At 28.4% G+C, this 25,169-nt stretch overlaps 1 protein-coding gene across 1 annotated transcript in view; it reads left to right on the top strand.

Moving 5' to 3' along the window:
- Positions 1 to 24,105, top strand: part of LOC111642398 (cullin-5-like) — a 42,642-nt gene extending 18,537 nt beyond the window's left edge. Inside the window, exons 3-9 of the mRNA XM_023388747.1 lie at positions 3,165 to 3,264; positions 9,386 to 9,565; positions 12,087 to 12,228; positions 16,194 to 16,414; positions 20,411 to 20,456; positions 23,594 to 23,778; positions 23,941 to 24,105. Of these exons, the coding sequence (XP_023244515.1) occupies positions 3,165 to 3,264; positions 9,386 to 9,565; positions 12,087 to 12,228; positions 16,194 to 16,414; positions 20,411 to 20,456; positions 23,594 to 23,778; positions 23,941 to 24,105 (1,039 nt within the window). The remainder of the gene's footprint in view (positions 1 to 3,164; positions 3,265 to 9,385; positions 9,566 to 12,086; positions 12,229 to 16,193; positions 16,415 to 20,410; positions 20,457 to 23,593; positions 23,779 to 23,940) is intronic.
- The last annotated feature ends 1,064 nt before the right edge of the window (positions 24,106 to 25,169 follow it).

The following is a 25,169-nucleotide window of genomic DNA, read 5'->3' as shown; positions in this document are numbered from 1 at the left end:
ACTTCTTTTATTAATTTATTGTAGACATAATTATAAAAGAAATGAAACAGAAAAATGGAATATTGAGACAAAATGACTACTGAACAACGATTTTATTCTATTTCCTCATTTTTGTTTTATTTATCAAATTATATTAATAAAGTAATGATAAATATTAAAGTAAACTTGGAAAAAATTAAATAGAAAATAATTATGTGGATAATATCCAATGACATGGATTCCTGAGTTGATTATTAGTTACTGTGGAGAATTCTGCCTCATTTGACAAAAGACATGCTTCCTAATTAAACTAAAAATTGATGGATTATAATAATTAAGCCATCTAATAAGGCATTGAAATTCTTTCATTCAATTATTGTTTAGAAATCATAATGCAGAGATTAATTTTATTATTGTCTTGTAACCCAAAAGTTATTAAATAATATAAATTTTTATGTGAATTTTACTTTAATTAATATAAAACATATTTCTAAATTGCAGTTTTTTTAAAAAATGAAACAAATAAAGCAAAATGATAAAAATATCATTTTTATTTTTGATTTCATTAACATAATTCCAAAAAGTAATGCTATTGTTGCATAAACAAGGCAAAACTTTACACAGTCAAGCTGAGATATTGTTTTAAATGTATATAATCCACTGTGCCAATAGTTCTCCATGGCACTCTTCTGACTCAGCCTCTGTGATATAAATATATCTATCCATACTGGTCACTCACCATACCAACTAGGGACAACTATGCACACAGGACCCTCTGTGATATATATCTAAATTAATTACTTTGGAAGCAAAGATTGGATATAAGTCCATATAGCATTACTGGTATGCATCTGTATGGTAAGCAAAAGTTGTGGATTTCATTCTCCAGGCCAATATTTTCTTCCAGAATATTCTAGAATTAAATTATGTTAAATTTAATAATTAGAAATAAACTGAGATGGCAGCTTAACTGTCTTCCTCTAATCTAGATTGCTTGATACCTTTTTAATTAATTAGCCATATTGAAGTTCACTGAGAATCTGGCAATATCATTTTGAGTGTTTTTGTATTTTTGATTATTTCATCATCATGTTTTTGATTGATTTTTATATATAATCCTTCAGAATTTTATGTGCAAATTTGAAATACACTATACTATTTTATATTATGTATAAAAAAAAAATTAAAACTAAATTCAATGTTTTAAGTTTTGCATTATCTATGGAACATTAGGAACAATTATTTGATTTGATTTGTTTTATAGTTTTGAAATGCTTTAATTCACAAACCACATATTAAAGTAGTAATAAAATTTTTTTTAAATATTGTAAAATAGGATTTATTATAACAAAAATTTTAAAATATAGATCATAATTTTATAATAAAATATCTAATTTTAATTTGAAAACAAATTTCCTAAATAATTTGATAAATATTGAAATCTAATTATTCTGTAATTATTTATGTAATTAATGTCCTCAAAACAATAATTTACAATAATATATTTAAAAATGAATATCAAAAACTATTTACACAATGTTATTATTTGTTTAATATACAGATATTTTTAATATAAATTAAATCACTGAATTATATTCTAAATGCAAATCAAAATTATGCAATTTTTTTTTTTTAGCCCACATTATTTTAATAATTTACTTCAGTGTGAAAACTCTAACCCAAAACTTTACAAAATTTGCTAAATGTTTAATCATTTTTTGAAAAACAAATCTTTTTTGTAATAAATATTTCATTTTACGGAGACGGAGAAACGATCGCGCAGGCGTGGAGGTACTTATTTGAAGAATTTGAACTGGGACAAGCGGAGGGGTGAAACACGATACGCACATTATTTACATCTCGGGTGTCATCGTTCCAATGATCAAGAGGAGAAACTGTTTAGTCACCACCTGAAGCAGACCTCGGTGGAGGTTGAACACATTTGTGAAGATTGTTATAGGACACAACACTGTCATAAAAAGGTTTTGTGGATTGTTGTTACTCAATGCAGTGTTAAGATTAATAGTTGTTTTGCATTTTATATCAGTAAAAATGATTATTCATTTTAAGTATATACAGTCAAACCTTGATTTTCAAACTTAATTTGTTCCTAAAAGTTGTTTGAAAACTGATTTGTTCTAAAACAGAAACAAATTTTTCCATAAGAAACATTATAAAATGGGGCTTTGTTTTGGGTATTGGTAAATTCCATTTCTGACTCCCAAAACGAAGCCTTTTTTTTTTTTTCTTAGTCTCTTTAGCTGTATTTCATGCATAAAAAATGCCTTCAAATGCAATATAATATTATATGTATCTATTCTATACATATATATTAAAAGCAAAATGTTCTGTCACTGCCAACTGAAACTGAAATTAACACTTTACAAAGTAGTGCTGTAAATAGAGACAATTCTGCCTGGATGAAATATAACCAATCAATTAAGACAGATGACAAGTACTTTATCCACACTTTCTGAAATACTGTTTCAAATGATTTGATTTTAATTTTAATTAATTGATTTTTATTTTTAATTTTACTTTTAGTTTCAGTTTTGGGCTAAAAGCCAGAGTTGTAATTATTATTATATTATTTTTAGTTTTAATTGACTTGCTACCTAGTATTAATAAATATTAAATATATTATTTTTGTTATTTAATTTAACTTAAGCATATTTAAACACAAATTCTTGGATGTCATTTATATTGCAAGAATATCAATTAACTCAGTTTTTATTAATTAATTTTATTTAGATTCATCTATGGAGCATACCAAAAACCAGAAATAGTATCTTTTGCACATGCTCATTGAATCTAATTTAAATAGCAACATTATTAATGATTCATGTCATGACATTTAATGATGTGAAGCATCACATCATTAGATATCCCGTAAATAAGTTAGATATGAAAAATACTTCATATAAAATCAATGGAAATTGAAAGTTGATTGAGAGATGAAAATTTTGCTTTTTTATTTAGCTGTAGAACACTTTTAAATTATTATAAAATTAATGCAAAGAAAATTCTTAAACTTTGATATTATGATTAATCTCTATTAAAACAAAATATTGTCTTTATAAAAAGCAAGTATTTGATTTTGATTTGTAAAACAATTTTCATTGTTAATTTGTGCAGAATGTGAATACCTTTCTTATAATAGTAACAAGCTTTTTATTAATTTGCAGGTTAGTGCATTCTGTTTGTCTTTGGGATGATAAAGGTCCACCAAAAGTTTATACTAATTTACAAGAAGATATTTTAGAATTTATTAGACAAGCACAAACTGTAAGTCTATTATTTCTTTTATAACATTTTAAATGGTATCAATTAAAATAATTATAATTAGTAATACATGTTTTTAATAATGTTTTTATTTTTAGTATAAAAATTATATATAATACAGATTGTTTATAAATGATTACCCTTATTATAATATACTTAATTTTATAAAGTTGAATCTTTCATCAGTTTTCTTATAATAATTTTATACAATTATAGTTTTAAACTCAGTGAGTTAAGTTTGCCATTGTTGCTGCTAGTAGCACTACTACATTTATTCATTCCAGAGGTCATCTGTACAAGAGTGTTGTTTGATGACAGAAACAAAATATCTTATGTCTTTGCATAAAATGTTTAGAGCCAAATATAGTTGGAATCCTTCAGTCATACAGCTTAGTAAATAATGGATGGAAAAGTTTTTTGAAATTGGATTTGGTAAGAAAGGGAAAAGGACTGACAAAATGTTTATTTGTTTTTGATATCAATGGATACAGTTTGATGCTTTTATGCAATTACCTAGTAAATTAATAAGACAAGCTTCATAACAGTTAAAAATACTAAAATCTACAGTACACAAAGTGTTGTATTTTTCTGCCCTGCAAACACTTTTTCTTTTAAGTCCATTATGGGTTTGGACAATTTGCCCACAATGGGACAGCTGGGTGGTGAGAGACTGGGTTTAACATATATGGGTGGCCCTTTTCCTGAAAAATTCTTGGGATTTTTCAACCTGTCCTGATTTGATCCTGGATCCCTCAGAGTGGTAGGCTGCCACCTCTAACCACTTGGCCATCCACCCTTTTCTGTTGGGATATGTGACAGCTATTCTAGACTGAAAATAACTTCATACGTTTTAATTTCAGCACAAACAGAAAATATTTAATTAAAGCAAACATTTTTAGTGTGATTCAACAGATCTTCATCAGGTTATATCTGGAAAGAATGTTCTAATAGAGTTAAGAAAGTTTCAGTCACAATATACAGAAGCAGGTTTTCTACTTAGCTGTACTAATTTGAATTATTCTGTACAATGATGTCATGTATGAGTAAATTTGAACAGTCATTCCATTTGTATTCTTTTAAGTATTACATTTGCTGGATTGTATGCCAAGAAAATGGTCTACCTCTTCCAATCTCTAACAACATTTGTTACTAAATAATTTTCACTTTAAACTAGGTACATTAAGCTTTCTAATATTTTTTACAGATGTTTTTTCTATCATAAATACAGTGGGTGATCAGTTAATGAACATAATCTGTTCCAAGATCTTGTTTGCTATCTGAATTGTTCATTAACTGATTATCGATTTACCATAGGTTTTTATGTGAATTTGATTAATTTGTTCTGGAGACCCGAAAAAATAAAAAAATAAATATTTTATTACTACGTTTATTTATATGTAATAGTAAAAATACATATATACACTGTCTTTCATTTTTATTAGTCATGTTTTTTCCGTTTTTTCTGTTTATGGGTGTTAAAGAATATGGCTAATGTCGATTACTTTTCTCTCTTCTTCAAGATTTTTCAGAAGTAATTAATAGCATTGTAATTGTAGAGATCCCTAAGCCTATTAACCTCAACCTGGTTTGGATGCCATTCTAAGACCGTTGTTCTGACATCATCCCACTTCTTCAAAAAAATGTTTAATGGCAAATATCGACATTAATTCTCTTTTTCAGAAGAAAACATATCTTGCCGAGTTTCTTGGTTTAAGTTTAAGAGTTCTTGGCATTCTTCTGTTGTCAGGTCCGTTTCAGGTTTCATTATGAACTCTTCGATATTCTTTATTTCTCAGATGTAATTTTTGTTACTCCTTAAGCTGCTTGAGCCTTGTTGATAATACAGTATCTTTCTTAAATAAGATTGAACTGCAGCCTACTGTAGACCTGTTCAAGCCATACTGCCCAGCAACAACAGATATCAGACATCTGCCCACTCTCTACCTTTGCTATTATACTCTCACCTTTTGAAAATAAAAAAACGATGCAAAACTTAATGAGTGCCTGCCCAACAATCTCATGAATACTATAAAAAATTGTTTCTGTTGGAAAAATAAAAGGCTGGAATTACAAGGGAGAGTTTCAAAGTTTGGAGGAATACTATCCAATCAGTATATATAGGGTTGTGCGTTGATGTTGATGTCTCCCGCACTCCAAAAAGATTCGAATTGTTGTCTGAAGACAAGGAAGACCAATCAGTATTCATTATTTTATGTTGCTTCTTGTGTTTGTTGTGTGAGATGTTCGTTATCCAATCATGTGTTCATTGTCCAAACATAAAAATCTTTCGTGAAAGTGTTCATTATCCGATTTGTTCGTTAACCAAACTGTTTGTTAACCAATCACACACTGTACTAATAAAGTTACAAATTTTTAAAATTGCACATGGACTTTATGGACACCCTGTATATAACAACTAGAAAGTAAAAACTCAGATGTTATATAAAAATTTTCTATCAATTACAACAGTATTTTTTTTTTTTAATGATATATTCATTTTGACAGCATCATGGTGACAGCAATAATAGGCAAAATTTAAATTTCCTGTTTTCTACAAACAATATTCAGAAAAAAATAACATTACTTTTTTGATTGCTCTTATTTTTCATTTCTGGAATGCTTTTTATTTCTTTAAATATTTTATTGATCACTATAAACATATGGAAAAGTTATGTTATTAATAATAATTATTACAGTAACATAACAGAAACAAATAAGCCATTCATTTGTGTTATTTATTGTAGTAAATATTTATAAATAAACTTTGGCTCAATAGTCATATTAAAGCCAAATGACTGCCAGATTAATTTAATAAGAAATGATGCCTAATACCTAACTCTAGGCCAAATTATTCTGTATTTAATTATTAATAGTAGTAGTAATATAGCCGTATTTAATACAGCAGTCATTTGGCTTTAATGTAGTAAAGATTATTATTGACCCCTTTTTTTTATAGCATTTGATAATTCAAAAATTAAAAAAGAAAGATATATAATTGATAGTATATGATATGAGGGCTAGAAGAATAAGTCTGGGCAAACTACTATCCCACATGTGATGTTCACAACACAATCACTCTCACACATATTAGCTTACAGAAACTAAATACCATAAATATTTTTCCACAAACAATTTATTGAAAAATATGAATGATTTAGCTTATTTAAGAAGCCTGCTTCTTAAATAAGCTAAATCATTTAGTTTCTGTAATATATTCTGAAACTGTATCTTCGTTTATTTGAATAATTTGTTATCACTACTAGGTGCTTATACAGACACTTGGCAATTCTCTCATTAACTTTCAAATTACCTATTCGATTTAGAGGCTTCTCAAATCCCTGTTCTCACTCCTAACATTTCCCAAAGCACAATTTACATATTGGTCTATTGCACAATAAACATTTTCTATACTTCAGAAATTAATTCATTATAACAATATAATGTACCATTTACTTCCTGGCTATCTTTTACAACCTGTAAAAGATAGCCAGGAAGTAAATGGTACATTATATTGTTATAATGAATTAATTTCTGAAGTATAGAAAATGTTTATTGTGCAATAGACCAATATGTAAATTGTGCTTTGGGAAATGTTAGGAGTGAGAACAGGGATTTGAGAAGCCTCTAAATTACCTATTCTAATTTGAAAGAAAGTGTATCTTTGAGATGTTTAGTGTATGGAGAATATCCTTTATTCACAAAAAGTTTAAATCAAATTAAAAAATTAAAAAATATGATGTATTTTCAATTGTCATGCTACAATATATCCCAGGAGGTAATGCTGACGGAAGAGGGGCTTGAGCTCGAAATACGCCTCAGCGGATAAAAAATCCCGAATAAAAGTTGATGACAAAATTGCCACGTGTCTGTATAAGCACCTAGTAGAGATAACAAATTATTCATTTAGTTTCTGTTTTACTTCTGTTTCAGCATAGATAATTAGTATAAGCTTATTTGTTAATTTTTATTTTAAACTAGCTGCAAGGACCTGCTTCGCTGAGTTTTTATTTATGGGCAAAACATAACGATAGTGAAGATTAAGATAATTACATTATAGCCAATCTTACCCGTTTTCACAGAATGCAAGAATTAGGTCCCCCGTTTCCAGACTAATTAGAGAATTTTTACATCCAGTCAAATGAACTGTTTTCAATTTGATCAATTTTCTGGAATGTTTACAATCGTTCTATAATCGAACCAATTCGAATTTAAATTTGAATACGAATTCAAATTTGAAAATTTTTAAAATTGAAATAGAAAATCTTCCACTTTCAATCACTTTCAAGCCCATATTTCCCGCAGCCTTATAGCTATCGAGACGCAACCACCATAGTGCACGAATGGAGACTTGGGGCTACCTCCACATACAAACACCATTCGTGTGCGATGTGTAGTTTTGGCTGAAAAGTGAAATATAGGGACACACACGTCCATTTATATATATATATATACAAGAAAGTGAATAATAATTTTTATTCATTGAATTTTAATCTTGGATAATAAATGTTTTAAATTGGGAATATAACACTTTTTTATATTTTAACATAAAGTTAGTAATTAACTGAACCAAACTCAATATTGTATGTAATGGTAGAAATGTAGATACTGTATGACAATAAACTGAGCATTATTACTAATGATGAACAAGTACAAATAGAAAAAATTGACAAAATTCAATTCTTTTATGGTTATTAATTAACATATTTAAAATTTGGATTCAAATTCATCAAGTTTTAGATTGAATATAGAGTCAAGTAAAAATTAGACTCACTGAATCTGAGTCTGCATACGTGGACCTGAAAAATAATAATCTAGCTGACAGTGCAGCAAATATGGTCAACTCATGATGTAGAAGTATGACTTACAGCATTGCCAAATTTCTTATATTATTATTTTCAAGTTATACTTTTGTTTCATCACTTGCTATTTTTGGTAGTAAAGCACATTGATTTTTGCATTTAAATCATGGAGAAATCATTTAAATGTTTCTTGTTATGATTAAGATAACATCTAAACTTTATAAAGTTAAAATGTTTGGCAAAGTAAATAGGAAGTAACAAGATTACAAATAAAGTGATCACAAGTGGTGTTTTGTATTTCAAACAAATTTAATTCTTCCAGTAGGCTGTTTGAAGTATGAATCAATTTTTCCATTAGAAATAATGGAAAGGTAAATTTATCCTTTTCCAGATCCCAAAGAATATCCATTTCGATTAACTTAGGGTATTTAATTGTATTATTTTTACCTTAAGTAACAAATTAAAACATGAAAAGAATAAATAAATACATAAGTACTGTATAAAATAAAAATTGCATTTACTTTAATTTACTAAGAAGTGGTGATGTTCCAGTTCTTAAGGTCACTATGCAGGTTGCTTTGATTTCTCACAAATAATCCTCCCAGAGATGATATTACCAGCTTACTCATTTAGCAACACTAGGAAGAATTTTTCCTTCTCCTCACTAATATATGCTCTTTCAGAGGTCAACATTGTCATACCTTTAGCCATATTTGCTGCTTTTATTGTTTTGCTATTCCTAAGAATAGTGCATATTGTCAACTTTGCATCTTATCTACAAGTGAAAAAGGAACTTATTGCTTTCATGCTTTGCAATAAGTTTCTTTTTCATCTCAATTGTTGATATTGCAACCTTCAACTTAGGCTTTGTTCCTTTCACACTCTTCTCGAATGCTATGAATAGGTAGGGTTACATATATAACCAAACACACCAAAAATAAAGCACTGAAAGCACATGAGCATAAAGCAAAAGATGCTTTCACTGCACATGCAATTCAAACACAGTAGCATCATTTGAACTATGGGTTGACTTTTTCTTGAATTTAATGTTTAAACTCTGGAATATTTGAAGTTAGATTTGTTTGAAGTATAAGGTACCATTATATTTAGTTAATTTTATTTAAATTTACTGTGAAAATGTATATTTGAAGTAATTCAAACTAGCATAAATTTTTATAGTTTGTTATTGAAGTGTTATATAGCAAATAAATTTTATTTAAATTATTTATAATATTAAATCATTATAAAGATAATTTGTTTTAATCAGTTTTGTAGTAATGAAAAATTTTAATTTAAAATAAAGTTTATTTTAATATGATATTTAGAGGGTTTTGGCTCATCAAGAAGATCAAGCTCTTCTTAAAGCTTATATTGCTGAATGGAGAAAATTTTTTACTCAGTGTAATTACTTACCTATGCCATTTGGTCAATTAGAAGCTACATTAGCTGGTAAATCTGCTTCTGTCCAAAAGAAAGGACAAAATGAAGAAAGTATAGTTAGAAAGGTTTGAAATTATTATTATTATTATTATTATTATTAAAAGAAGAGTAAAAATTTTACTTTTTAAACTGATAAATAAACGTTTATACAGTAGCCTTCATTATATTGTGCCTTGTTATATCGTTATACCTGATTTAAACTTTCTATTATAAATTAAACATTTTTTGCACAACAGAAATAAAGTGCATAAAAGAGGGAAAAAAGTCATGAAATATTTTTAACTGTTAAATGATTAAAAATTTAATTGCAATTAATTCTGTAATTAAAAAAATTATCTTAAGTTAATCCTATTTTTAATCTCAAATTTTAGATTATAGATAATTTTGATACTGAATAACAAAAAAACTAAGCATTAAGATTTATTAACAAAGTAGAGTACACAAGAAAATTAAAAATTAAACTTTATTACAAATTTTCCTGAATTATTTATTATTATCTCTTTATCTGTAATTATTTAAATTTAGTGACTTGATTAAGTTCGGTGGCACTACGTGAAATTATCTCTTACCTTGTCAGGTATTTCAGCAAAAGCTGTGCAATGTATAATGTGTCATCTATTACTATAATAAAAAAAAAGAAAAGCCTTCTGCTGAGTGTAGACTTAGATTTATAATGTTAATAGAGCCATGTGACACATTATGCTATCTTCATTGAAAGAAAAAATTAGATCATTTTCTTTGTTTTCTTTGCTGGAATTTAAACAGTTTTAAGCATTTGTTTTAATTTGTTTTCAGTAATTGTAATCATACTTGATAGGTATCTGAGGAATGCTTGTTTGAAGCATTTCCTTTTCCATTTCTTCCAGTTTGCTTATCAACCTGGCAATTTACATTTGCTAGGTTGATAAGCAAACTGGCAATTTGAAAAACAAAATTGCATAAAGTAAGTAAGTAATGATTTGCTTTATACAGTTTTGTTTTTCATATTGAAAAAGTCTTGAATGTTAAGGAAATTGCACTTTCTGCTTTTCTGAACATTGAAGATAGTTTTTTAAGACCTCTTTTCAGAATATTAAATAGGCTGAAATTATGACCATGATTCAGTTTTGTTTGTTTGTTGGATTGACACTGTGCTTCACTGATAAAGTATGGTAATTTTTCTCTTTGGAATTTTCTTGAGAATATCTGTTGTACGTGGTCACCTGCAGAATGATGCTCTCTCACAACATCTGTGGTATCTTGTGGATGATCATTTGAGATTTCAGTAGTTCTTGGTTGTATACTCAACGTTATGTAGATGATGATATTCTTTTCCGTATTAGTAAATATTCTAGCACTTAATCAGCTCTTCAAAGAAGTCTGTCTTGTGTATTTAAAAAAATAATGAATCACATAACGACACTATTGTGGAAAACTGGTATAAACTACATTATTGAAGTGAATGAAGCAGTTAATGTTTCTTCAATATATTCAATTGAAGCTGCTTTTAGCATAAATTTCTCTAATCTGTACCACTTTTGTTCCAGAATTTAAGTTTTTTTTTCCCAATAAATTGTATTTTGCTATTTTTTTTTAACTTTGTAAACTTTTCATAATTAAGCAACTGCTTAATTAGGACAAAATGTTCTAGCCTTGATGTGCCATAGTTAACCAGAATCCACTATCTTTTTTATTACAAATGTAATTACAGTCGACCCCCCCTATAACATGGTAGATACATTCTGGTTTTTATGAAATTCATTTTCTACATGTCCTTAAATACATGAGCCAATCACAGCTCAGCACGGATGCAGTTTACGGACTACAGCTGTTTGAAAGGTTTTCTTCCGTAAAATTAATCTATTCTAGACTAATTTGACTCAACATTTCCAAAATAAGTATAATTTTTTGGAAATAATCCATATAAACTATGCTATAAACAAAAAATTGTAGGATTACTTACTGAGTGTGCACCATTCGACAACGACATTGCTTAAGCTTGTTTTCGTCATGGAGCGGTGCATCTAATAGTGCTCGCGTGCTTCCTGATAAATTAGTTTTCTGCGAAAACTTTGCTGATCTTTGGAGACATCATTAATATAAATATGATTTTTATGGACATTAAATAATAAATGGTTTTTAGTAAGTCCACTGCTCTTTTAAACTCAACGGTTTGTGCAATATCTGTTATTGGTCTAGATTCGACCAATCCTGTTGTGACGCGAGTCAGCGATGACGTTTTACTGAATTATACAAGTCTCTTTTAGCGTGTTTATACAAATATGGTCGCAATTTTTTTCGCTATCATATAGGAATCTGAACTATATGAACCCGTTTTTATAGGGGGGTCTACTATATTGAGTTAAATCTTTCTCTCTTATCATTGGTAAGTGATAAAGCAATTTGGTTGTTATATTTGGAGTCATCAATATCAAGATCATAAGAATTCTAAGTTTTACAGGAAATAAAAAACTTTTTTTGCCAACTAATGTTGTCAATGACAATTAAACCACTTAATACATTTCCATTGATTTAACATTACTATATAATTCTTTCATTAATATTATATTAATTAAATGTAATATATAATTAATTTAAATGTTTCAGCTTATGTTGGATAGTTGGAATCAGAGTATATTTTGTAATATTAAACATCGACTTCAAAATAGTGCCATGAAACTCGTCCATGCGGAACGTAATGGTGAAGCATTTGACTCTCAATTGGTAATTGGAGTAAGAGAATCATATGGTAAAATTTTTTAATAAAAATATTTATTGTTATGATTGTTAAGATTATTTTTAAACTTTAAAATCCAACATATAGAGAATTTTAATAAATTTTTATTTATTCATTTTGTTAGATAATTCAGAAAGCTACATTAATTTTAATTAATTAAACATATAACTTGTGGTTAATTCAGAAAGTTATATCTTTATTAATGTAGCTTAAAGTATATTACCATAACTTTGGGCAGATAATTTTCAGTGATGTATAATTTGCATTGGCACGTATTCTATAAAAGTTGCTAGAGTGGAAATAAAACATCTGCATAACTCACACCATCATACACTTCACACCCTCTGAGTACTTGAAAATATACAATTTAGAAATGATCTCAAATATTTCACTTTTGTTTCTTTCATTTATTTATATTAGCAGTTCATTGTACATATAATTAAAAATAAGTGAAATGGGGTAGTACAGAGAAGGAATCACGAATAAAACAAAATTAAATTTATTACATATAATGTTACATTTTATTGAACTTAAGTTAATGTTATTTCAAACTAAAGTCTTATTAATACTGTTAAATATTTTTTCCAGTCTTTTATGGTCCAATTTTTGTGCTGTCTTGCCCAGTTTAAATAATTGTTTTTTGTTTCTTGGTTGGTATTTTGACCTTATCTTTACAAAATGAAAATTCCATATCATTCCTATTTCTTACTGTTCTGTCACAAACACTTGTTTCATTTTTCTTCCATTTTGCATTTAATTGTTTGGAAGACATTTTTTGATTTTGTAAACATATTTTTTTCAATAGGCAATCTTGAGTTTTGCTGGTGTTTTTAAAGTGACCACTACTGACAGGATTTTTTTACGTCTCCCGTGTCTTTCAACTTATAGCAGCTTTATAATTTGTTTTCTCACATCATTTTTAAATTGTTTGATTAGGACCATTGGTTAAGCAAAAACAGGTAAAATATCACTGTTCACTTAGAAAATGATGAAAACACTTTTCTTAAAACTAATGGTTTTTTCCATTCAAATTAGAATGCTCAAATCTGTAAATTTCAAACAATGTTCAAATACTTTTTGCCAGGATTGTGTGTGTATATATATATTTATTTAATTATAGTTTATCATTATAGTTAGTCAGTACTGTACTTCTGAAAGATCAGCAGACCCCTCAGAAAGCTGATGAATACCACAATATCATCATTTGTGACATTTGGCGCAAGCAACATCCAACTGAAAAGGCATATAATCACATCAACAAAAACATGCAGTATGAGAACTGACAGGATACTAATTAGAGCAGTGTTTTTCAACCTTCTTGAATATGCGACCCCTTTACAAGTTTAAAACTTTTGGCGACCCCCAGGGCCATATTGAAACTATATCAGTGATTTTAAAAACTACGTACAGTACTGTATTTAATTTTCTTTCTGTTGAGACCTAATTATAGTTAGTCATTAAAAGTCAAGGATGATGAACTTGGTTGCTGAAAGTGCTAGAGAGTAATTTGTAAATAAAGATGGACGTGCAAAGCAATTTATTTTTTGTTATTTTTAAAGAACTTGGAGTTGTTTTTACATTAAAATTAATAAAAAAATAATTGCATAAATATAAATATACTATTTTGCAAATTAATTAAAGTTATTTGATCAGTATTGTTAATTTCATTTTCTCATACAATTTGCAATAGGTGCTGATTAGCTTATCAAAATTTTTCTAATTCTACACTTCTTTTCTTATTAGGCTCTGTCAAACAAAATGTTTTTGCCATCCATCATGTGATCAAAGTCAGTTCAAGTTTTCTTAAACTGGCTCTTGATCCCATCATGGACTGAAGTTAATCCCTTAGTTGTGACATTCTCTTTTGTCTACACTCCTGTAATCATGAGTCTCTCACAGTGTTACTGTTGCAGCTTCCATGGTTTAAGTTTTTCTTTCCTCAGACTACAAGGAAAACAATTTCAGCTACATTGAAAAGAATTGCTTAGTTACCTGCTTAATTAAAGTGAGAAATAGTATCATTTCATTCAGTTGTACTAATTGATAATCATGCATGTTGAAGTTACTTTAGGAAGTTTTTCCTGTATTTGATTAAAACAGTGCAACTTGCATTTAATATAGATATCTACAGTAAATATATAAAATTACATGTCCTGACTGACTGAGTGACTGATTGATTCATCATCATCCAGAGCAAACCGCTGAACCTAAAGAGTACATTATGTACTCTTTAGGTTCAGCGGTTTACCTTTACCCGGTTACCCTTCTTAGTGTACATTATGAAAATGCACACTTTAAGAAGGGAATTTTTGAAATTTTTCTGCAGGGGAGAGGGAGAGGATTAAGGCTTAACCTGAAGAATGGCTTCTACTGTACTATTTTAGATGCAATTTTTTGTTTTTAACTACATTTTAGTAGGGTATGCAATGAGAGTGCACACTAAGAAGGAATTTTTGGAAATTTTCCTGCAGGGGAAGAGGGAGAGGATTAAGGCTTAAAAAGTCTTAGCCCCAAAAGGCAGTACCACAAACATGGTTTACAAAGAGGTACTGGGGTAACTGAAACTCTATTTTTCAGTAAATATTTATACTTTAGGAATTTTCAGATAATGTCATTTATGTTTCGAAAAAAATTGAACTCAGATTTATTGTATCTCAGAATCTCATAATATTTGAAACTTGAATTTAGGTGCATTAGCAGTCCATAGTTTGAAACAAACAAAAATCAGTAATTTTACCAAATTAGTAACAACTAATGATTGAGAATCTTAGTGAAGTACCAAGGGAGGGTTATTTCTATCAAATTGCAAAATCTGCATGTGCAAAGCTGCAGGTAACAGCTACTAAAGATATATATATATTATTTTGATATATATATATATATATCAAAATAATATTAAATGCAAGTTGAGGCAGCTTACAATATTTTCATATTACTTCAGTTAGTTTTTGAGTGATACTTGATTATAAATACAGTAGAGCGTCGAATCAGTTGGGGACTGGGGTTGTTCGGATAACCGATTATGTACAAAAAAATATATTAATCTATCCCTTGTTGAAATTTTTCTCCGTTTCGTGTCGCTTCACGTTGAATTTTTATCGATGTTAAGCCTAATGTAAACTTTTTAAAATAATAATCGTGGCTATTGTATCGTTAAAAATTATTTCTTTATGTTTTACAAACAAAGTAAATATATTGAAAAATATAAAAACAAAAAAATGATACTTTAGAAGTTAATCTAGTATCAAAAACATTCGTTTCACAGTCCTCAGAAAAACACCACACAAAAGTACCAGTGCTGCCAGCTAAAACACACACATCAACAAAAAAAATATTGGAGTAGCCCAAGATATAGCCAAAAATTGCAGCGCCACAGCACTAGGGAAAATTTAAATTTGCCAACTGGAATTCTTTTGGATAAATGATGCTCTACTGTATACATTATTGCACACAAAAGAATTAACTCTTCTCCAAATTATTATTCTATGGATTATATATTTAAGATGTCAGTTATGCTTTATATTTTTGTAGTTACAGAAAGATAAAACAAAATGCTTTTTTCAGTTAGTACATTAAAAGAGAAACTAAAATACATAAATTATTATTATTAACATAAATTAACATAAATTATTATTATTATTATATACTAGATTACAGTATATATTTTTATGTAATAAAATTAATTGAAATATATTATTATATTTTTAAAAATTTATTTTATTTTTAATATACATATTGTCATCTATTTTATTTCATTGTTAGATAAGATGTTTTTAGCATATTAACAAAAATTATTTTTCAGTTTTTTTTAAATTCCAAAATTAGTAAAACTGAGTCTTAAAAAATCTTTCATAGGTACTGAATTTAATATTATTTTATTTTTAAATTCTAAAATAGTAATAAATATATAACTGTAGAATAATGTTGATTAAAAAGATTGAAATAATTCAAAGTAAATTTGTTTTTGAATATTACAGTAAATCTCTGTTCAAATACTGAAGATAAACTTCAGATTTATCGAGAGAATTTTGAGAAAGCTTATATTGAGGCTACAGAATCATTTTATCGAGCAAAAGCACCACAAATTTTAGAGGCTAATGGTGTACAAAATTATATGAGATATGCAGATCAAAAATTAAAAGAAGAGGAACAACGAGCATCAAAATATTTAGAATCCTATTTTGGATCTGTTCAAGCAGTATGTAATATAGATAACTTTTGTAAATAGCATTTATCTTTTTATTTATTTATTTATTTAAAAAGAAAATTACATTAAAGCTATTTCTTGAAATTGAATTCTTAATATTTTTTAAACTTTTTAAGATTGTAGAGTTTAATACAGTAATACCTTGACTTACACTACCCCGACTTATGCGAACCTGGAGTTACACGATTTTCAAATCTTGTCGATTCGTCTTTTGTTTGAGTGCCATGCAACTCTTGATTACTCACTCCCTCCACATCCCCCACATAGTTCAGCTTACATGTTCGGACATATCATGCGGAATCGACACATAGCTGCAATTTATTTTGTGTTATTTATTTCTGTGTTTGTTATATCTACAGAGACTTGAGAGACTCTATATGGTGATTTCTTGTAACCGTGACCGAATCAAGAGACGAGATAAGATTAACAAAAACATTTATTAGCTTACATACACCTGACTTGGATTTTACACAAATTGCGAAATTATATCCCAACTTACGCGAATTTGACTTACGTGGTTATCGCTCGGTCCCACCTATTGCGTAAGTTCAGGGTATTACTGTATATAAATTATAGTATTGGAGTATTAATCATTATACCATATAAAATTAGTGAAATGTGGATTTAATGAGTGGATATGATTTACATGGGATTTAATTTTGGGAGTGTGTACATAAATAAGAATTCATGAAACATAAAAATACATTCAAATTTAGATGAAGAGATTCATTCTTTAAATGCCTAAATAATTATCATTTCAAACAACTTTTTGATTTATATAAGTAGAAAACTGAATTATTGAACAAGGTAAGTTAAATAAAATATCAGTCAACTGAAAGTTATTTGTATAGTGATAGGCACATAACAAACAAGTGCCACACATTCACTGATTTTTATATTTATTTTTTGCTATAGTTAGATTAACTTTGTATGTACTTTTTTAAACCTCACATGAAGCTTTTACACAGTGAATGTACTACATACATTTTAATTTTTACATGTTAAATAAAATATCAGTCAACTGAAAGTTATTTGTATAGTGATAGGCACATAACAAACAAGTGCCACACATTCAGTTATTTTTATATTTATTTTTTGCAAATAAAATAAATAAAACTTCTACTGTGACGAAATAAATAAAATGGCGACTAAAAAGTCCGTAATGACGGAACGATAGCGGTCCTGTCTGACCCTAAAAATAGTTTAGTAACGGGCGTCNAATTTTTATGTGTTTATTGTTTTTTTACATTAAGATTGTATTATTTAAAATTTTATATAATATATATAGTAAACAATTAAAAATTATAAATTTGGCATATGCCATAATTTACTACACATTTTTTACATAAATTATGATGACTGCCAAGTTTACAATTTTTAATTGTTTACTATTATGTAAATGTGATTTGTGATTTTATGTGGTGGTAGTTTTGGTCTAGGTGTAGCTGCAAGTAGGATTGAAATTTTTTGGATCTGCCACTGTGTGATTATCACCTATTTGGGTCTTTGAAGGAAGCTTTAGAGACAAATATTTCACTCAGAATTCTGAGTGAACCTTTCAGTTTGTCATGCAGTGGGTCTAACACTAGAAAAAGACTTCTATTCTGCAAGCATAGCATCATTGCCAAAATGATGGGAGAAGTGTTAGCATATGAAAGGGAGTACCTAGAGAAAGAAACCTAAATTGGCACTATGTAACATATCCATTGCCATTGCTGAAATTCTAGACTGAAGTTGAATTGCCCTTTTATATAATATATTACATCAGGCCTGAGCAGTGGTCTGGGAAAACCTCAACATACAGATTTTATCAATACTATTTTGTGAAAGATGAGTGTTGCATGGGTTAGTGATGGAGAATAACAAATACTTACATATATGTTACTGTGAAAGACCAATATCTGGAAAATGTTGAGATTCTTCGGTGAATGTCAGCATTCACACAGTCGTTTCGTGTATGTATGAAATATTTGCTAAATATCATTATTTCTCACTTACACCGGTGAATGTCGACATTCAGCATGCACTGATGGTGAATGTTGAATAAAAATATTTTTATTACATTAAGACAAAAATGCAACTTTTTAATATGTCAAAATAGGAGAAAGCTTAAGTAACAGCACATGTAAATAAACTGTTGAACCTAAAATGAACAGTACGTTCTTAATCAGAAAAGAAAAATAATATGCAATAGTAAACTTACACATAATATTATGTGATTAACTTTATACAATCTTATTTATTACATTTTAAACTGTTATGACACTTTGAATTTCACAAGAGTCCCTTGCTTTTACAACTGCATTTATTTGTGGAACACTTCTTTTTCGCAATGACAGAATGTATAACTTTGCCCTCCACTTTTTGAATTATCTGCAGCTGCGTCTCTCAGCGATATTTCTTGAGAAGAAATCTCATCTATGGAAAGTAACTTTTCTTTACATATTACGAACTGATTGCAGGTATAAAGCTGCTTGAGGGTAGCTTTTTTGTTTGCTAATTTATAAAAGTCAGAGTCTTCTATTCTAACAACAACAACCAACACATTTTGGGAATCTATAACGGCCATGGTCGACATCAGGGACTTGTATTTGTATGGTATCACAAATTTGAGCAGGAGGAAATTTTCTTTTTGAGGTTTGTAACATTTTCATTGCTTGCAGTAGAAGATTCTCTTTGGCGGCCACTCTTTTTATAGAAATAAATTTGTGTTGTTCAGTCAGGGCTTGACATGAAGATGTGGTGGGTTGCAGCTCCTCTTCAATATTTTCCTTTGGAATATGGTATTCGTTATGGCCATTACTCAAATTTCTTTTAAAAGTATTAACAATTTCTTTGAGATGTTCTTCGGTTTCAATATTTGTAATTTGTTTGCTAGGCAAAGATGACAATGCTATGCCTCTTTTTGGTTTAATGCCAAACATGGCTTCATAAGAACTTTGGCGTATTCCTTCATGATATGTAGTGTTCTTGGCAAATTGTACAAAAGGCAAACCATCTGACCATTTATTTGTATTGTTATCATTCATCCATGCAGTTAACATATTCTGTATATCCTGATTGGCCCTTTCAACTGAGCCTTGTGTTTGATTATGACAAGGCTTTCCATGAACTATCTTAACATCTTTCCACTTAGCACATAGTTTGGATATGACTTAATTACAGAATTCCCTACCATTATCTGAATGCAATATAGTTGGGGCACCAAATGTTAAAAATATTCGAAGAAGGTGATATGCTACTTCTTCAGCTGTTTTAATATTCAAAGGTAGTAGCTGGACAAATTTCGTTAAATGATCTTGATACACCATTATGAACTTATATTCGCCATCCTTGTGTGACTTGACATCTTGAGTTTAACTCCGTACTGATCATTGGTTTCACAACAATACCTTTTTTAGGTGCACTATGTTTCATTTGATATTGTTTACATAAATTTAAATACAACATTACAACTTCATATGTAATATTTATGTATTTAAATTGCAATTCTTTAAGCATGTGTGTTCTTCCTCCATGGCCTGTTCTGCTGTGAGTTTCAGATAGTATACTGAACAATTTATCATTGGTAACATAATACTGTATATTTGTTTCTCCTTGTTTTAATGGTACAATTAATTTCTCTTCTTCATTAATTTTTAAAACATCAAAACATTTTAATCATCTGTAATCATCTGTAATCCAAAGGTGTGCTGCACTTAGTTTTAGCAGAAATTACTTCAGACAGTATTTTAGAGTACTTTTCTTGAGAAAAAATAAAAACAATTGTCTTCTCATTTACTTGCAATTAATGCATATAAGTTTTCAAAAAAAAAGGTTCTTGGTTCACTGCAGTATTCATTCAATATAAATTAGGGTATCGGATAAAAAAATAAAATTTAAGAAAACATTGCATGCACCAGCAAACCTTGCATAAGACTGACAAACAGCAGTGTTCCAGAGTATAACAAATAGATACCATTTGATTTGAATCGTGGCAGAACAAAGGATTTGGTGACCGACTGTTGCCTTTCTGTTGACATTGGCTTCTTGGGTGTTGTTTCGACCTCCATCAAAGCTTATCTATGCTTCTTGACATACACCAGCGATTGTTTGAATGTATAATAATATAACCAAATATTCAGTCTTTCACCGACGTATTTTGTATGTGTCAACATTCTCTAATTTCTCTGTCTTTCACGGTAATATATATATGAAAACAAATATTAAGTTAAGAAAAAAAAGGACAATTTACAAAAGAATTCTTTTTAATGTTTATGAGAAATAGCATCACCTCGAATTTACCTCAAACATTAAATTTATCCTAGAATTTGTTTCTAAACTATATAGCCTTGGCCTCATTTGTTACACCATTCATCTCTGCAGTTATGGCATGTTGGAAGAGACTGGAGTTATTTTTTGTAATTTGGCAACTTTTTTAAAGGTTTTTCAAAGGTCTTTTTTCACAGTTTTTGACTTTTTTCATTGACTTTCTGAATGCAACTCTAACATCAACTCTTTCTGGATGAGACTATCTCCTCTTTTTTATTATTCTCCAACTTTGTGATTCTTTTCTAAGGACTAATCAATCAAGGTTGGAGTTTTGGTCAGTTGGTCCTGCTGAATCAATTAGATAATTTAGTAGTATTACCATTTTTGGAAAAAAGAAAATGGATGACACAGTCAGCTATCACCAGGGACAACAGCTAAATATTAAATGTTTACTATAATTTAATTATTTTTAAAAATCATTTTACTCATGATTTTTTTTGAATACATATGTAATTTTTTAAATTGGTATTCATGAGATACTTGAGTATCTAATTAATAGCTGCTCAGTTAAGTCTGGTACTTAAACATTCAGCACTATACAAAAATATTAATCTAAAAAGTTAGTATAATTTTATTTTTAATTATGAATTATTTCAGGATCAAATAAATAAAAAATTCTTTATAGAATGAACATCATTAATACTTTTTATTGTTTCATAACNAAGCTAAACGTTAAGATTACTATAGTTTTTAAATTAAAAAGGTCTATTTTAAAAGCAAAATGCTTAGATTTGTACAATAAAAGAACACTTATATGAAGATTAATTTGAACAAGCTAAGTAATAAAATATTCTAATTAAAACTGATATTAATATGAATTAGTTTATTATTAAAGCTAGGACATCTAGGTCCTAAAAGTCATAAATAATTAAAGATATAACTTATTTTTCATGCTTAGATGCCCTAGCCTTGTATGTTATTATCTACTGTTCTGTAGCATATGTTTCTTTTTTAAATATAAACGTATTGAATTTCTTCAGCTACTATTCATTTATTATTTAACATATTAACTTTAAGTAGCACAATTATTCACTTTTTGTTGGGATTTATATTCCAACTCCGTGTGTGATAAGTCCCAACAAAAAGTGAATAATTGTGCTACTTTACTTATTTCTAAGAAGACAAAAAGCTTATTAATTGTTATATATTAACTTCAATAATTAAGGAAAAACTGCACAAAATGTATCAAGTGTATCAACTGTTTAGAAATATTAATTTAGCATCAGATATAATCATTAATATTCTTATTCTTGACATAATTATTTATAATGGTATATTCTTTTATTATATACTTATATCTTATGTAAATGTGTAGTTTTTGTAAAAAAGTAATTAGGATAAAATACAATATAAGATTTTATGAAGTTTTGTATGATAATTTTTTTATTTAAGATAAAAAAAATAAGAACTCTGCTTACCATTCTCATTTCTGCATATGGGTCATTATTTGTAACATATTGCCTTTCAACCCACAATTAGTGCACATATGTAGTACATCAGAAACATCAATATTGTTGAACGCCATTTTCTTAACGAAGTAAACCAAATCTTTCCTTTGTGAACTTCGTTAGAGTTTCGTTCGAAACATCATCACTGCAGAGCATGCGACCTGAGCGAGACTACTACTTTTCAACTTTTGTTACTAATGCGTTTAACTCATTCAACTTAATGAATGTACCCAAGGAGAAACATTTACTATTGGTGAGGAAAAAATGCACAGTATGGACACATGTAAACAAATCATCTGGAGTGACAATATTCAACTTTGATGGTCCAAGGTTGGAGCCATTAATGACATGATTTAAGAAGGAAAGAAAGACTATATTCCAAATGACAACAAAATAGTGGCTCAGTTATGGTGTAGAGTAGATTTAGTTGGCAAGGAAGACTCCACTTGCTTTTTTACAAAGGCCTAGAAAAGCAAATGATTATCAAGACATGTTGGCAAGCAATTTCTTGCCTTTTTTTTTTTTGCAGAATGTATTGCTGGGAATTGATTGTTCTTTCAACAGGACAATGTTCCCATTTACACAATAAACTCTATGTATATATGTTTTTTAGATAATAGGGTGCCTATTATTGATTGGCCAGCTCTATCCTGATTTTAATCTGATGGAAAATCTTTGGAGAATCTGGTTAGAGATGAATACACAAATGGGCAACAATATATTAATAATAGGACATGAAGCATGAAGCTGGGCATAAAGAAACTAAAAAAAAAAAGTCATAATTTACCACTGGAAAGAAATAGGCACATCTGTCCTTGAAAATCTCATACAATCAATGTCAGACCATATTTATAAAATTATTTTGGCAAAGGGAGACTTCATTGGATGTTAGGTTATCATTGAATATAATTTATTAACAATGTAATTAATTTTTTCAGTTAATTTTGTTATGTACAGTACTTTTGGGACAGTCAAACTGATTGTGATTCTTTAAAATTGTTGTTTATTTTTCTTCTGTCTCTATAAATGGTTATCATTTTTTGTGTGTATTTGTGAAAGTTCAAGCAAGCTAAAAAATTATTTTTGCAACGGTTTCAGTGTGAATGATTTTATAAAGGCACTGACAGATTTCTATATATTTATGGGATGCACCTTATTTCTTTAGATAAAGCTCAAAGAAAAATCTGAAAGCAAGTAAATACATTAAACATGTAACTAATTAATTTAATCTGATTATTAGAAAACAACTTCCAGATTAATAAAACTTATGTAAACATTTCAGTATATCTGAGACAAAATTGAATTTCATTATTAAATAAAAAAAATCAGATTAATAAAACTTATGTAAACATTTCAGTATATCTGAGACAAAATTGAATTTCGTTATTAAATAAAAAAAATTTAAATTTAGTTTATACACTTATTGTTATTAATGTAACTATTAATAACAGTAACAAATATTTAGGGTTACAACTGATGTTCAAACTGATGGATCGTGTTCCTGATGGAATAACTCCTATGCTTCGTGATTTAGAACTACATATTGTTGACCAAGGCTTAGCAGATATGATTGCTTCTGCTGATATTATTACTCAGGTAAGTTAATAAATTCAGTTCCTTTTAAAATATTTTTATTTATTAATGATATACTAAGAGTGTAAAGAAGAATAAAATTGAGAAATTAATATAATTAAGTTTTCAAAATATTTTACTCTATTTTGAAAATTTAAAAATTGAGAGGGTATTCATTTTTTAAAGGTCAATTACTTGATAAGGCAATTGACTTTTCAAACTGAGAAATCAAATTCTCTAAAAGTTCCAAGATTTTTCTTGGAAGAATTTGACATTATCAATCTCACAAACATTAAGTTTTTGTCTAAAAAAATGAATAGGTCATCAGTGTTGTCTGATGCAGAACTATAAGACTTTCATAAGCACTTAAACAATTGATAACTTTGGCTTTAAAGAATATCTAATTTTTCATATACAGTAAAACCTGTCTATGGTGACCACATGCAGTTCCTTTCAAAAAGTGGTCTTTTAGACAGGTGGTTGTCCAAAACAGGTGGTGCTGTAATACTGTATTTCCATACATATTTTGCACACTTTTTAGACATTTCTACTAAGTAAAACTCAAGGTGAGCAAAAATAAGTGAATTTTTTCAATGATAGAGCTATAGTATATTGGTATTTTATTCTTATCGGATAACTCAGTTAACATTTTGACAGGTGCCTGTTGAATATGGGTGGTTGATTAAGCAGTTTTTACTGTATACCAAAATTCGTTACATTAGTAATTGAGGACACTGATAAAACAAATATTGGACAGTTTTATACATTCATTATTAAAATGAATGTATAAAGATGATGATGGAAAAAATTTAAAATTTGAATAAAAATTTAGAACTTGACATAAAATACAAAAAATATTTTGGATTATCTTTCTTAATTTCATTATTGATTTGTAATGTTTTTCACTTGCTATTTTTTTTAAATCTATGAAAAGCATTTTATTATTCTTTTTAAAGTATTTTATGAATTAAGATNACCAAATGAAAAAATTCTTGAAAATGAACAAACTTTTTTTAAAAAATTCATGAAAAGTAATTATATTTATTTAAAAATAACAAATTTTATATTTAAAATTCAGACCTGCATATATTTCTTTTGCTTCATCTGGAGATAATGCAGCTAAAGCAACTGATGTAGCTGTATGCTTTGCTTGATCTTCATGATTCTGTGTAGCAATTTCAGCATTTTCAGTCTTTATTTGTGTTTCATCACTTTCACTTGAATCATCACAATGTATTTTAAAAGGTTGTGTTGACTGATTAGTTTTTAAATTTAAAGCCAATACTTTTCCAGAGAGTTCGGTAGGTTTAACAGTATTCTATAAACATCCAAAATTAAAATAAAATTCTACTCAAAATAAGCCAAAAAGTATTATAAAATATAGGAATACTTGAACTAAAATCAAAAAAGGAAGG

This window comes from Centruroides sculpturatus, unplaced genomic scaffold (assembly GCF_000671375.1).
Source record: "Centruroides sculpturatus isolate CEXI.00-Female unplaced genomic scaffold, Cexi_2.0 scaffold1648, whole genome shotgun sequence".
NCBI lineage: Eukaryota > Metazoa > Arthropoda > Arachnida > Scorpiones > Buthidae > Centruroides > Centruroides sculpturatus.
Note: the sequence above shows the minus strand (reverse complement) of the source record. Positions and strands in the feature narration are given on the sequence as shown.